The sequence below is a fragment of the Danaus plexippus genome, chromosome 12 (assembly GCF_018135715.1).
Source record: "Danaus plexippus chromosome 12, MEX_DaPlex, whole genome shotgun sequence".
Lineage (NCBI taxonomy): Eukaryota > Metazoa > Arthropoda > Insecta > Lepidoptera > Nymphalidae > Danaus > Danaus plexippus.
The window spans coordinates 4,202,215-4,218,041 of NC_083545.1; the positions used below are offsets into that span (position 1 = coordinate 4,202,215).

General features: G+C 34.2%; 4 protein-coding genes and 1 long non-coding RNA gene across 5 annotated transcripts; 1 reads left to right on the forward strand and 4 right to left on the reverse strand.

The window, feature by feature from the left end:
• Positions 1-451: 451 nt before the first annotated feature.
• On the forward strand, positions 452-1,129 carry LOC116772549 (uncharacterized). The gene has a single exon (XM_032664775.2). The coding sequence runs from the start codon at positions 519-521 to the stop codon at positions 1,050-1,052; it is 534 nt and encodes a 177-aa protein (XP_032520666.2). The 5' UTR covers positions 452-518; the 3' UTR covers positions 1,053-1,129.
• Positions 1,130-1,654: 525 nt separating this feature from the next.
• LOC116772573 (pupal cuticle protein G1A-like) lies at positions 1,655-2,847 on the reverse strand. Its single transcript, XM_032664802.2, has one exon. The coding sequence runs from the start codon at positions 2,774-2,776 to the stop codon at positions 1,715-1,717; it is 1,062 nt and encodes a 353-aa protein (XP_032520693.2). The 5' UTR covers positions 2,777-2,847; the 3' UTR covers positions 1,655-1,714.
• Positions 2,848-5,380: 2,533 nt separating this feature from the next.
• On the reverse strand, positions 5,381-6,608 carry LOC133319132 (pupal cuticle protein G1A-like). Its single transcript, XM_061522368.1, has one exon. It carries the CDS (start codon positions 6,530-6,532, stop codon positions 5,471-5,473), a length of 1,062 nt encoding a protein of 353 aa, XP_061378352.1. The 5' UTR covers positions 6,533-6,608; the 3' UTR covers positions 5,381-5,470.
• Positions 6,609-8,749: 2,141 nt separating this feature from the next.
• Positions 8,750-9,690, reverse strand: LOC116772677 (cuticle protein 16.5-like). Its single transcript, XM_032664938.2, has one exon. The coding sequence runs from the start codon at positions 9,610-9,612 to the stop codon at positions 8,842-8,844; it is 771 nt and encodes a 256-aa protein (XP_032520829.2). The 5' UTR covers positions 9,613-9,690; the 3' UTR covers positions 8,750-8,841.
• A 4,213-nt stretch (positions 9,691-13,903) lies between these two features.
• On the reverse strand, positions 13,904-14,919 carry LOC133319094 (uncharacterized). The gene is made up of 3 exons (XR_009752798.1): positions 14,525-14,919; positions 14,236-14,391; positions 13,904-14,022 (listed from the first exon to the last, which is right to left on the reverse strand). It is a non-coding gene; the product is annotated as an uncharacterized LOC133319094 (long non-coding RNA).
• Between the last annotated feature and the right edge of the window lie 908 nt (positions 14,920-15,827).

Sequence of the window (15,827 nt, forward strand, 5' to 3'; positions counted from 1 at the left end):
GTGTATTGCTAAAAGCAAATCACATTTTAAAAATGTTTTTTTTTGTAGTCTTGTCTTGTCTTGTTTTGTCTTGCTGTATTGGTTTAATAAATACAATTGTACAGTATTGGACAGTTATTTCTCCACTTAACTTGTACTTTAAGTGAGTTATATTAAAGAGTAACAAGTACGTTTTATTCACATAAGACACGTGTGGGTGTTTATTTCATTGATTTCATGATTTTCTCTGATTGACGTAATACATGCGTAATACATACATATATACATACTAGATTTGGCCAAAACTGTGAGATATATTGTATTATAAATGTCAATTGATCGTTAATAAATATTAGATAAATTATATAAGTTGATCTTGAACTTTACAAGTGATTATGAGGTGATATTTTGGACCTTAAAATTTATGTCTATATTATTTAATAATAATTCCTATAAATACACTGTCTATTAATATTTTAGCATCAGTCTCTGGAAATTTCGAAAACCGTCATCATATTTACTCGCAAACCTTGGTTAAAATGAGAATCTTGCTCGTGTCGTTGCTGTTTTTTACAGCTTATGCATTTCCTAGTGATTATCAAAAGGATGTGAAGTTATCAGATTCGGGCCACGCAAGGAAAAGATCGTTCAATCATGGCACCGCCGTTTTTGGATCTACTACATTCTACAACGGTCCTTCCTTCCATTCCGCTCCAGCCGGCGTCTTTGCACCATCCCCAGCAGTATCCCATCAGTCTCGTGAAGACGTCCATACATCTGAAACCCTATTATCAGTTTCACCTGTGGCTTCACCAGTTTTAGTCCAAGTTTATCAAGCTCCATCCGTCTATACAGTTCCTGTTCATAGTCATCTTGGAGGAACTGCAGTATCTCACCAAACACGTGTGGATTCGAAGTCTTCTTCAGTAGTGCTGGCGCCACTAGTTGTTGAATCCCAACCTATATTGCACTCAGTTGTGAAAGACACGCCTGTTGTTGACTTTGACTCTGTTTATACGTCTTCAGCTTCGTCATCCTTATATCAACCGAATGCTTACGCTGTCGCTTGGTAATAAATTTGATAAGTTAATAACGAACAGCTGATTTGTTTGACAACTTAAAAATAATGAAATAAATTTTTTTATTCATCTCTAATTGCATTATTTTTTACGTAATCTTTTCTAACATATTGCAGTTATTGCTGTTGGATTAGGATATCATAAAATAGATGTAACAGTTTTTAAAACATCCTTAGAGTGTAAATTTCATAAAAACAAATCAACTGTACAGATTGAACTTCATAATATCTAATTCATAATATCTAATATCTAATTTAAGCTACTTAACTTTTTTTCTATTTAATCAAATATGATGTAATTTTTTAATTGTTCTCTTGTAATATATATTTTTTTGGTTTTAAAACAAACTATATTTTTTTGTTAAATCGTCAGAAGAGCTCTTTGCTAAACATTCAACTGGCGCCGTGGGCACGAATTATGTGTGGGTTGGAACAGAAGAAATTTTAATTTAGCTTTCTGATTGTATTTTTTCTTCGACAGTAATAATGTGCTTGCTGATATGAGATAAGTTGTAGTTTGTATAAGATATTTTGTGTTATTTGTCAAATTGGGTCACCTGAATGAAAGATTCTTTGATTTTTTAGTTTTTTATTATAAATATTTTTTTACTTTTATATTTTGCATATTTATAGCTAGTAAGTCGTCAGAGGGGCTCTTCACCAACCATGTACTAAATGACCGGCGCCATGAGCAAGGGGCGCATGAAGAAGGGCGGAGTGAGCGAGAGGAGCGGCGATGACGCTGTGGGCTACTGGAGCTACATGAGCCACAACTGCTGGGCTGGAGCGGACATCCACACGAGATTGATGAGAAACTGCGGCAGGAGCGATAGCATGAGCAACTACGGGCGCGGCGACAGCGTGAGCGACGATGGGTGCTGCTACGGCGTGGGACACGACAGCTGGGCTAGACACAACATCCACACGAGACTGATGAGACACAGCAGAAGGAGCGATGATGGGTGCGCTGTAGGCAATGTGGCCCAGGGAACGCTTCTTCAGGTAGTGTCCGTGTCCGGCAAGACCGAAAGCAGCGTGTCCCAAAAGAGGAGCATATGCGGCATGAGCAGCAACTACCGGAGCAGCGTGGGCTACAATTGCAGGGCTTGAGCGGACGTCCACACGGGATTGGTGAGACACTGCTGCAGGTGCGATGGCGTGAGCGACCACTGGGGCGGCGACGGCTTGAGCAACGATAGGTGCAGCAACTGCGTGTGACACAATAGCAGGGCTAGATACAACATCTACACGAGATTGGTGAGAGACGGCAGCAGGAGCGATAATAGGAGCACTGTAAGCAATGTGTCCTAGAGAGCGCTTCTTGAGGTAGTGTCCGTGTCCGGCGAGACCCAGGGCTGAGTGACCCAAGTAAGGGGTGGCATAAGCGGCGACCACAGGAGCAGCATGAGCTACTAGGGCTGGGCTATGGTGAACATCCACCCGAGATTGATGAGACACGGCAGCAGGAGCGGCGACCACTGCAGGGGCAACGACTGCGGCGTGAGCAACTGGAGATACAACTGCAGCGTGGGCAAGGGAAGAGTGTTCCAATGCCTTGGCTTGAAGGTGAAGGGCGCGAGCATTAATTACTTCAGCTGTATCTAGAGGCCGGCCATGGGGATCCAAAACTAAGGCAGCATGGTTATAGGGCTGCACCAACGGTACAATGGACCCGCAGGCCACGGTAGCTAGAGCACATAACACCACCAGCGTATTCATTTTGAACGTGGTCTGTGTTTTGTCTGACGACTTAGATCACTTCAACCTTTAAAGGGGGACTGATAATTTTAAATCAGGCCCAAGAATATTTATAGTGAATGTTCAAAATAAAAAGTAAGGCAACTTCCGTGAGCAAATCAAAGGTAAAGACACTGTCACCTCTCATTAAAATTGATAATTATATAATAACCTTGCTAAGCCTCGGTCATTCCGTGATAAGTATTTAGTTCAAAATATATGTCTATTTAGGACAAAATTTTAGTTCCTTTATTTTGAAAAAAATATCGTTTTTTTATTAAATTTCCTAAATATGATCGATATAATGTATAAATATCTATTTAGTAAAAATAAGATAAACGTTGTTTCATTTAAAAGATTTTTTAATATAATACACAAAAAACAAAATTATATAATAAATTTAGTAACTTTCATAAATAAGAAGATGCTATGTTGAATATTCGGCATGAAGAGGAGACAATATTTATTTATTTAAAAACAGAGAAGAGACTCAAAAACTCGATAAGGTGTACGCAACTACATGGAAGACAGCCCAATCGGTAATAGAATATTCTCCTAAAAGATTCTTAAAAGTCTGATGCAGTATTAAAAGGCTATTACAAAAAGTAAATAAAACTATACATACCAGGAGTAACACGCATAAATAACACAATGTTTGTTTAACTTAAGAAAGACAGAAATTTAATATTCTATTATTATAGATTTAATTGATATTAAGTTATAACTTTTTTTTTTATTAAAATTTTTACGGTTTTTAAAACATTGAAAGGTTAAAAGGTTCTTGAAAATATATGTAGTTTGGGTTTCCCTCAGAAAATATTGTCTTTAATTTTGTTTTTATACGATATCTTTTATTTTTAATATACATGTGAGTAAAAGTAAAAAGACAAGGTTTATTAGTCTTTAAAAATATTTGACATTGTGTCTCCACTCACCCGTAAATTATAATCTGTACACAAATTATAATCTATATATAACATCAAATTTAAGATATATCAGTCGTATATATGAAAAACATAGCATTTTGTTTGAAAAATAAATATATGTTAATTTTCTGTCTGTCTGTCTGTCTGTCTGTTCGCGACAAATAGAAAAACTACTGCACCGATTATTATTAAACAGATATCACCGCTCAATAGCGTGATTTTCGAGGAAGATTTTAGTATAATTTGTTAAGTTTTGTATTTACTTGTGTGAACATTAACGATATTTGTTGAAGATGTCGAGAAAACATGAGCCATCTGAAAGCTTTTAACGAAAATGCGACTAAAGAATTGTGTATCTTATTCAGGTCTACAGAAAAGTCCGCGGTGGCATTTGTCTAAACCTTAAGGATAACATACTATACACATATTACAAATTTGAAAAATTGGCCTTCCTAAAACATTTATTGGAAAGCTATTTACATAAATACGGTATTAAGACTTATCATAATAAATTACTTCGTTTGCAAGGCTACAGCAGTATCTGTTATTTCTTTTTAAATCATTTAAATCGGACGTACCATTTGAAAGACATCATAATAAAAGTTTAATAATTCTCAGAATTAAATAGGCTATTTTATATTTGTAAATAGTCCGTGCGAAGCCGTGGCTGGTACCTGGTTTATAATAAAATGATAGTTGATAAAACATTTTCTTTCTAACAGTTTCCTACGGGTAATAAAATGTAGGGTTCAACAGTTGATACAATTAGACACAATGTGTTTTTGTTTATAATAAATAGCTGCTTGATATAACGTTAATTAATAATAGTTTGTATAAAAATAAAACGATTTTGAGCTAATAAACTGAAATTGAAATATAGGATGAAAAATACATCGACAAAAGAAGCCAATTTTCAACCTCCGGGATATCAAGATTCGGTTGCTTTACCAATTAAGCTATTGTGTCTTGATTAGAGTCGGAGATACCATTGATTAGGATATTAGTAAAAAAATCTCAGAGACGGCACCTCCGTCACAGTGCGACGGTAAATATTTACATAGATAATTGAAAGCGTCTGTTATTATTTAGATACGTTGAGAAATTTATAGTTATAAATACATAACGCCTTACAAATAACTTGATAATATATTTGATATCGAGTAAAATACTTCATATTTAAACCTCATGATAAAATATTTTACGTACATTGCATCCAAAGGTCTGCATAATGTTATGGTGGGTTATTAGACTTGCGATTGGAAAATTACTGGTACGAGGAGTAGTAATCTCTCTAACAAGATTTGTGAAACGTTTTATAATAGCAGTCAAAGTCAGATCAAGATATAGAGATTACGGGAAACCTAAATCCACTTGTCAAGATGGATGTATCAATTTAGTTATTACTAATTAATGTTAACAATTGTTTCATAGCAACATGTCATAAGGCTTGAATCCAAGCATATTGACGAGCTTAATATGAGAAAAATATATATTTTGTTTTAGTTGTAATAATAATAATCATTTATCAAAACTAAGGATAAAATGACATACCTACTCCCGTTCTACTTAGATACTAAATCTGATTTAAACACCGCAAATTACAATAGGTCTGCATAAAAAAAAATAGAGTTTTAATCGGCCAGGTAAATAAAAAAAATAATGATATTTACATTTTATTATAAATATATTATAAAAAGTGTCGATTTTTATCAATTCTATCTATTATCTATTAGTTCGTCAGAGGAGCTCTTCACCAACCATGAACCAGATGACCGGCGCCATGGGCCAGGGGCGCATGAAGAAGGGCGGAGTGAGCGAGGGGAGCGGCGATGACGCTGTGGGCTACTGGAGCTACATGAGCCACAACAGCTGGGCTGGAGCGGACATCCACACGAGATTGATGAGAAACTGCGGCAGGAGCGATAGCGTGAGCAACTACTGGGGCGGCGACAGCGTGAGCGACGACGGGCGCTGCTACAGCGTGGGACACGATAGCTGGGCTAGACACAACATCCACACGTGACTGATGAGACACGGCAGAAGGTGCGATGATGGGTGCGCTGTAGGCAATGTGGCCCAGGGAACGCTTCTTCAGGTAGTGTCCGTGTCCGGCGAGACCGAAAGCAGCGTGTCCCAAAAGAGGAGCATATGCGGCATGAGCAGCAACTACCGGAGCAGCGTGGGCTACAATTGCAGGGCTTGAGCGGACGTCCACACGGGATTGGTGAGACACTGCTGCAGGTGCGATGGCGTGAGCGACCACTGGGGCGGCGACGGCGTGAGCAAGGACGGGTGCAGCAACTGCGTGTGACACAATAGCAGGGCTAGATACAACATCTACACGAGATTGGTGAGAGACGGCAGCAGGAGCGATAATAGGAGCACTGTAAGCAATGTGTCCTAGAGAGCGCTTCTTGAGGTAGTGTCCGTGTCCGGCGAGACCCAGGGCTGAGTGACCCAAGTAAGGGGTGGCATAAGCGGCGACCACAGGAGCAGCATGAGCTACCAGGGCTGGGCTATGGTGAACATCCACCCGAGATTGATGAGACACGGCAGCAGGAGCGGCGACCACTGCAGGGGCAACGACTGCGGCGTGAGCAACTGGAGATACAACTGCAGCGTGGGCAAGGGAAGAGTGTTCCAATGCCTTGGCTTGAAGGTGAAGGGCGCGAGCATTAATTACTTCAGCTGTATCTAGAGGCCGGCCATGGGGATCCAAAACTAATGCAGCATGGTTATAGGGCTGCACCAACGGTACAATGGACCCGCAGGCCACGGTAGCTAGAGCACATAACACCACCAGCGTATTCATTTTGAACGTGGTCTGTGTTTTGTCTGACGACTAAGATCACTTCAACCTTTAACGGGCGACTGATAATTTTGACTCGCCTGCGTGGATATTTATAGTGAATGTTCAAAATTAAAAAGTAAGGCGATTTCCGTGAACAAATATAGAGCTTAAACAACGTGAGTTGTAAATAATAAGAACAACCTTGCTTGTGACTCATTTATTTCGTGGTTAGTGTACGGCGGATGTCATATGTAAATTATCTATTAAAAGTTATTATATATTTATATCTGAACGTAGGGGAAGAAGAGATTATCTCAAAAGTTATAAATCAACCATTATAGGTTAACTTTTTTTGTAAAATTTAATATGCAACAAGGTTAATTGTTGTTAAATTGACCTTGGCATTGATATTTTACGTAACTTCTTTAGCTTTTCACGTAAAACAGGTTTATAAACTACTATTCTCTTCATATAATTATTTTAAATCACATATATCGCAAATCATTACTTTTCCTAAATATGTACCAAAACGCTGGCTATATTTACTTTAAAACACGTAATGATAATGATTTCTTGAAAGACAGGAAATAATATATATAAAAAATAGCTCTCTATACTCTAGTAATGCTTGTTTAGAATTATGTTCTATTGTCACGTAGTATAGTATGATATGTAGTAGTATATATACACTATACTATGCAGGATGAGCTTCTAAAATGAATATGACATTTTTATGTAACAATTAAGTCTCGTGTAATTTTATGCATTTCAAAGTCAACACTAAGTTGTGACATTGAAAAATTACAATCGCGTCTTTCTGTTCAATATACATGTATATGACTATCGAGCGAAATAAAACTTATATTTACAGGATTTGACTTGAGTCTTTACTTACAACAAAATATTCAATACACGAATTAAGTTTAGTAGGTCATTTTCTGTTTCGTAATTGTTTCGCGGCATATATTTTGCAAATTTACAAATACCGTGACCATGAAGATTGTACATCGCCCACAAAATAAAAATGTACTTTTGTTATCTTATTTATCTAATTATAAATTTTTTTGCTTATATTATTGTACATATATATGTTGTATATGTTTATAAAATGTGAAAGGTTTTTAGACCTCTGTTTAGTAAAAAATAATGCACAGATTTAAAATAAACTGTTCATTGCGCAAGCTGAGGTAAATAAGTACCCAAAAGTCGATTATTCTTAGCTGATATATTTCGTATATATTTTTTCGCTTCCGAACTCTCGGCAACTAATATTGAATAAAGAGAAATTAAGAAATACTTAAATAATGATGATATCGGCAAGGGATAACTGATCTTGTACAGCGATTTGTTTTTGAATTGTCGTGTATAAAATAAGTAAATAGAGTTGTTTCGGATGAATTAAAGACAATAGATATTAATACAAACATTTTTAAACTAAAGTCAATAATCTGCCTACAAAAGATCTTGTGCCTACTCTAAAGTAAATTTAATCTATGTTTTATCCATGTTTAAATATGTTTAAATTACATATTCCGATTGTTATTATACACATCTTTCTATTTCAAAAATAAATTATAACTAGGAAGTTTATTTATCCGAATTGCCCTAGAAAGGAAACAGATTTTTTAAAACTCGTGTGTAATAAGGATTCATTGTTAGAAAATCTATATGTGCAGAATTATACTATATGTCCATAGCAATACTAAAATTATTATATTCTTACATATAATATACATTCATACGAATTTTACACTTATGTGTATAAGCTTTTTTATATAGAAGTTTTAAATCACAATTCACACAATCAAAATACCAAAAGTATCACGGAGCGTCTATTTAATATGCGACGTATTTTCTAGTTTCTATAATGCAATGCCTACATGCGAAGAATGTCCGGCATTAAAATTTTAATGAAATGCTGTAATTTTTTTTGTATTGTCTCCGAGATCTTGCGTAAAGAATTAGTAGATAAATTTAGAACTAGAATTATTGAATTGTTTATTGAAATAAATCTTTTTGTAGGATAAAATATAATTTAAATATTAATTGAATTGGATAATCAATATAATAATTGATGAATTATGTATGGGCTGGATCAGAACAAATTTAAATTTAGTTTTTTGGTAGTATTTTTTACGCCACAAAAGTATGTAATTGCTGATAAGAGATGAGTTATAATTTAAACTTTGTATAAGATATTTGGCGTTATTTGCTAAATTGGGTCTTTTGAATGATAGATTCTTTGATTTTCTAACTTTTTTATTTATAAATATTTTTTTTTACTTTTATATTTTGCATATTTATAGCTAGTAGTTCGTCAGAGGGGCTCTTCACCAACCATGTACTAAATGACCGGCGCCATGGGCCAGGGGCGCATGAAGAAGGGCGGAGTGAGCGAGGGGAGCGGTGATGACGCTGTGGGCTACTGGAGCTACATGAGCGACAACAGCTGGGCTGGAGCGGACATCCACACGAGATTGATGAGAAACTGCGGCAGGAGCGATAGCGTGAGCAACTACTGGGGCGGCGACAGCGTGAGCGACGACGGGTGCTGCTACAGCGTGGGACACGATAGCTGGGCTAGACACAACATCCACACGAGACTGATGAGACACAGCAGAAGGAGCGATGATGGGTGCGCTGTAGGCAATGTGGCCCAGGGAACGCTTCTTCAGGTAGTGTCCGTGTCCGGCGAGTCCCAGAGCAGCGTGTCCTAAGGGCGCAGCATATGAGGCATGAGCGGCAACTACTGGGGCAGCGGCAATAACAGGAGCAGCGTGAGCTACGATGGCAGGGCTTGAACGGATGTCTACGCGGGATTGGTGGGATACTGCGGCAGGGGCAGCGACTACGGCGGGAGCGATGACAGCAGCATGTGCAGCGGGAGCTAAGATAGCTGCGTGGCTAAGGTGGGCTGGCTCCAGAGCTTTAGCTTGTAGGTGTAAAGCGCGGGCATTGATCACTGCAGCAGTATCAAGGGGCCGTCCATGAGGGTCCAGTACTAGTGCTGGTGCATGTAGGGGCTGTGCCAAAGGTGCCAGAGGCACAATGGAGCCGCAAGCCACAGCGGCGAGAGCAAAGAACACCACCATCGATTTCATTATGAACGTGGTCTGTGTTTGTCTGACGAACGAGATCACTTCAAACCGTGCACGGCCGACTGATAAATTTGACTCACACTCAACCTTATTTATACTGAACGGATATAATTAAAAAGTAAGGCAATTTCTGTGGGTAATTGGACTGTAAAGCTAGAACAATGTCTGGTGTCAATAAAATGTGCGACCTCGGAGCATGTGGCGGTCATAACCAAAGAATTTCGTGGTCACATAAAGTTGTGCGCAACGCACATACTTCTCGTCCGTGTAGAGATACCATCGGTTACTTAACGCATTCATAAAATAATATATTTAAAGTGCATGAACGTGTTTTGTATTTTAAAATATATATATCAAAAATTTGTGCAATATTGCAATCAGCGGAATATAAAATGTGTTCAGATTTAATGGATTTCAAAATATTTTGTTACACGGTTGTCTAAATTCAGGTTTTGCTAATATGCTATTCTATAATTCGACTAATGGTATATTTGTTGTGAATAGAAAGGCAGCATAGTTTAGTAACTGGCACCGGGTGTACACAAAGAAAGGAATCGCGCAGTTAACATAGCCACCAAGCTCAAAGGTAGTAAAATTGTATCCGTGATAAACAGCATGTTCTTTCAGCGTTTATAACCTTTTTTATTTTGGTATGTTTATTTACTCAGTTATAGATTACCAACTAAGGACTAAACTTCAATGTTATAAGTTACTAAGTAATGACTATTTTTCTTTAAACTTTCAGCTACAAAATATCATAAAATTAAAAAAGAAAAAAATAAAATACTGTCGTAATTTATAGTTTTACCAAATTATTTATTGAAATTATTTGTTTATTTGTTAATATAAAAAAATACGAGAAAATAAAAATAGTTTTTGAACTAATATCTAAGCTGCAATAGTATTAATTTATTATTTTTAATCATTGTTAAAATAATATATTGTCAATGAAGTCTTGCCGGATGTGAAAGGGCAGTGGGCGTGATCCAAAGGATCTGATTGCAAGAACCGGTCGACAAAGTTACTCAATTATACATAGCTTAAATTGACAAAGCAAAATTTAAAGACAATTTAGGTATTTTAGCTAGAAATTAAATTATTTAGATATATTCGCAAATGTACATATATTAAAAGGTCAACGTCCTTATTAGGTGGAAAGCCTTTAAGGCTGTCAGTTCTATATCCGTAAACAAACGATGCCTACATGTGACTAGAACGAACGACCTCCTTAATTTAGTCGAGATTGATAAGGTAAAAAAAAGTATGACTTTTATGCTAGTTGTGACTATTATATTGTATCAATTTTCAAGTAAAGTATAAAGTAATTCATAAATTTTTCTTATTGAAATTTTAAGAAAGATTTTTGTGCTCTTTATACTGTCAACACTATTTATATAAAAAAAGTTTTATTTACTATTTGTTTTATACACTTTTAAATTAAATTAAATTGATTCTAGAACAAAATTTTAAAAATCATAACCACTATTAATCTCGAAAATAATTATTTGTTTTAAATTTGCATCTTATAGTAATTCCATACGCAAAATATTTTTCACTACAAATCGACAATTACTTTTAGAAGTAAGCTTCTTTTACATTTTAAAGGGAAACCATTCTCGCTGTACATGAAGTGTCCTAAAATATTACGCAGTAATTTCCAATGTTCTCAAAACTTCCTTTTTAACGTATGGCAACACCATTTAAATAATAACTCTGTATTTAATAATTCTGTCTAAATCATGAAGTTTGACTTCAAGCCATTTTATTTAAACACTTATAAACAATTTCTGGGGTTTCTGGAGGTAACGCAATAGCCAAAGGGAGTGTTTTGTGTTAAGCCAATCACTATATAAATCTTAACTTCCATTTACTTTGATAATAAATAAGACAAGTGCTTTATAAATGTTTTGTAATTGATAAAATTGACTATGTAAACCATGCTTTAATATTTTATAACATAAAATAATTAAAAAAGCTTAAAATTTTGGTTTTAGTTTTCTGTTTAAATATTAATATTATTCAATGTAATAAAGACATTAATAGCAAATATTATAGAGAAATTATCATTATAAAAATAGTGCAATATTACTAAAATATTTAACTACAAAACTATAAAATAAAAGTACAATAAGTTCCCTGGCACATAAATGCCAATAAACATATAAAAGGATTTTCAAATACTTAACTTCATCACATTAAACACCTCCCATTTTATCAGAAACAATCAGATTTCTAATAAAAATCATTAAAACTAGTGTCAAATTTCCTTCGGATCAGCGCTACGTAAAAGGGTCTATATTCATGAGGTCGTTGTCCTCCCGTGAACTCGGCCTTGCATAGAATAGACAATCATTAATTTTGATAAAATCGAGGCTTTTAAACACTTTTTTAGTTTGAAACCTGTGTAAAGTGAGTAATTATGATTCATTCATTCATGTTAAAGCAGCAATTACCCGCTAATGATACCAAATCAAAATAGTCTTACAAAACAAGCATGAATATTTTTTTTCTTCGGGGTTGTTAATCCCTAATATTATAGCTCAGAATACTGCTACGGTAAAGTTGATAGCCTTATCATATTTATAATAATATACATCTTTCATTTATATAAGCAGATTAATTTTGCTAAATAATAAATTTTAAAAGTTATTAAGAACATTTCACAGAAAACTCATTGGACTATATGCTCAATAAAATGTGTTTATATTAGTAATTATATATATATATATATATATATATATATATATATATATATATATATACATATATATATACACAACTTTTTAATAGGTCATAGTTAGCTAAAGTCTTAGGCATAGTATGCTTAGTCCACATCAACATCGTGACGCTACATGCTGTCTAAAAGTTTTTCATTTATATATCATAAAACATTATACTATTGACGCAGTTTAGTGAATGTGACAAGCGCAACACTTCGTATGTAGTATACAGACGCATACTTAGACTAAGCGTATTATTAGGGTACAGAGACTAAAAATAAAAATAAGGAACATGTGCTTCCAATATTTCTTTTGCTTTTATATTTGTCCTATAGAAATAATTTCTTGTAATGTATCGTAGGTACTCTAATCAATGAAGTGCGGTGTGCATAAACTATAATCTAATCGACTAAGTGCTATATTTAATTTTTAGGGAATGCTCAAAAGTCATCGAAGTTTAAAAAATAATTTAAATCGATTTTTAAATCACCAGATTATCTGGGATTATATAGGGATATGGTTATCGAATAACTTTTTTTATAAGCGTAAATAAATTAATTTTGATAAATTTAGGGTTGTATGTATGTATGTGTATGCATTATTCGATTTCCAAGTAACTGTACGCTATTGGTTGAAGGATACAAAAGTCGAGCCTGCAAGCTTCGAGAGGCGATTGCGGGATTATGAAGACTAGTAAACGAAATAAATAGCATTTGTCCTTAGAATTGATATGACAAACAATTAAGTACTATTAATTATTACAATGTTTGTTAAAACTTTCTTGCTGTCTTGTTTGCAATATATTTTTATGAAATCAGTCACGACACGTGTTTTCAATGCGAATTTAGAAATTTGGGCGGCTAAGAGGTCAAACAACTGCTTCGTAAATTGGATAGAAAGGTTAGAAAATAGGGATAAGGTTGGCAGATTGTGACTTGAACGATTAAGATAAATGACGCTTATGTCCGGACAAAACTTTTAAGGTCAAAGTAATGTTATGCAGCCCGAATTCCGAATAGATTTTATTGTTTTAAACCATAAATCATAAATAAAATATTTTTTTGTTTTGCTTTTATATTTTATATGAAAAAAATCTTCAAATAACAAAACTTTTTTTAAATAAATTCCAAAGTTGTTCGTTGAAGATTTCTTTAAGAATAATCGTTTTCGACTGCATGTATTTGTACTTTTAAAAACTGTTTTATTAAATATATACGTATAGTTAAATAGTATAAACATAATATTCTATTGTTTAATATTGTGTTCGTGTAAATATTGTGTTCGTGTGTTTTTGTTCTCCACGGAATTCTGGATAACTGATTTATAGTAAATTTCTTACTAAGCTTAGTCCCAAAGAATTCCAATATGTCGATTAGATTATCTTTCTACGAATTCAATGCATAACGTATCCATTTATTTTACAATTAGCGTTAAATCTTGTAATTATATCCTTTTAAAATTTTAACACTCGGTTAGATTAACAATTGCAGAAACGAAGTGAAAAAGAATAAATCACATTTATAATATATATTTGCAGTTTAATGTTCCTTCGGTATACATTCATAGTAGCTTACAAAACAATTCTATAGCTCCTTGTTTTTACGTATTTTGAAATCGTTTGATAGTCACCATACAGTTGGGGAACATTAAATTTCTCACTGTCCAATATAAAACTATTCACGGTGTAGATACCCTGCAACATAAACTTATTATATTCTCAGACAGAGTACTTTATGGTTGCGTAGGTTATATAAGCCAAGTAATCATGATAATACCTCGTATCTTATATATTATTTTTTTTATATAAAAATTTTGTTTTATATGAAAATTAAAATGACTCGAAACTAAGTGACAATTCGAATGTACATGATATAAGTACTGTAACAATCTATAAGGTCACACCTACGGCAGATACAGGGAAATTTTCCATTCCGATTGCCGTTAAAAAATCGTTCATAATATTACCAATAAGTGTATAGATCGTTTCACATAAGGGACCCCTGTTAGAGAACGAACCTCACTTGAAGCCACCTTCCTTTTTTAGTGATCCTTTTAATTCCACCTGTTCATACAATTAAGCATTTAAAGTGTTAATTTAATATTAAGATATTGATCAATATTATAATACAGGTTTTAAAGCTGGATTTAATCAATAAAATTATCTCAAAATTATAGTTTATATCGTCAAATATTACAGTTAAACGATCACCAAGGTCATAATGAGACTGCAACACTAAGTCGTAAACATACAGGCTTCGGTTAAATTTACGTGGAGTTATTGATATATACCTTCTTGTTGGTATACCCCTTTAAAAATATCTATAGTCTTGTAAGGGAAATCTGCTGGGCCCTAATGGTTTAACAAAACACCGTTGATCCAAATATATCGAATATAATCCTTTTTTTTTACTATGTACCGAATATAAAAATAACAGTGACAACAACTTTATCTCTAAAAAACAATTTCTTCCACGTAACCAATAAAGTTATGTGTTAATACTATATATTTATTATAAAATCTTCAAACAATATTAAGAATAGCGGCGAGGTGAAGTTCTCAACAAATTTCAAAGAGTAGAAACAAATTAAAAATTCAACCCACTGCCATAACGCCAACATTTTAAAAGGATATGTTTTCTGAATTCGACATCATGTTAGGAGTAAACTCACGGGATGACAGTCATATTAACTTAGTGATAAACAATTGTTATGTACGGTACGGAAACGGACAGCGTTATCTACATACAAGTAGCCTTAGTACGGGTTTTCATAGTAATCTAGACATAAAATTAATACGAATGTATCTGATATTTTTCGATTAAAAACGTTAGTTTTTGATGTCTAGGTAAAAATTAAAATTAACAAGAATAATGTTATAAATTAATTTTTTAAAGTCACTTCTTAAGGAGGGTAAACCGTAAGGTAACGTAACGTATAACCACGCTGCTGAGTCTGGTTTCCCTTTCCCTCACGTATACGGCATTAATATTACACGCATGCGGCAAAAGTGTTTCGGGTAACATTCAATTTCATCATAAACAGATTATCAATTTAATGTTTATAAAATTTAAGTAATAACCGATATTTGTTATAAGTTATAAAGAGTTTAAGTTATCACTTCTGTAGAGAGTCGCGAGACGCACTAATTTGTTTTCTATAAAGAAATATTTTAATATGTTTTGCGGCTGGATCTTTGACTTTGTTTTTATACTTTGGTCGACACTAAGGGCGACAGTATTAATAATTGAAGTTATATAACTACTTTTTCGGTAATACTAATTCTTAACGTTATATTTAGTTTGATAATTGAGTATGTTATAATTCAAGTTCCGTTGTCGTTGTTAAAAATGTTTGAATTTTAGTAACGATTGATTAAATCGGTTATGAGTCGAAAGCGAGGAGTTATGGTAAGGTTCACTGAAACGTTTGTTCAAGATGGCAGTAGAACTTTTGTGTATATCTGTCAGTAAGTGATGTTAAGTCTTGAAAAATAGATAA

Excerpts from the sequence above, each read along its gene's own strand:
- LOC133319132 (XM_061522368.1), bottom strand. The coding sequence starts at position 6,532 with ATGAATACGCTGGTGGTGTTATGTGCTCTAGCTACCGTGGCCTGCGGG.
- LOC116772573 (XM_032664802.2), bottom strand. The coding sequence starts at position 2,776 with ATGAATACGCTGGTGGTGTTATGTGCTCTAGCTACCGTGGCCTGCGGG.
- LOC116772549 (XM_032664775.2), top strand. The coding sequence starts at position 519 with ATGAGAATCTTGCTCGTGTCGTTGCTGTTTTTTACAGCTTATGCATTT.
- LOC116772677 (XM_032664938.2), bottom strand. The coding sequence starts at position 9,612 with ATGAAATCGATGGTGGTGTTCTTTGCTCTCGCCGCTGTGGCTTGCGGC.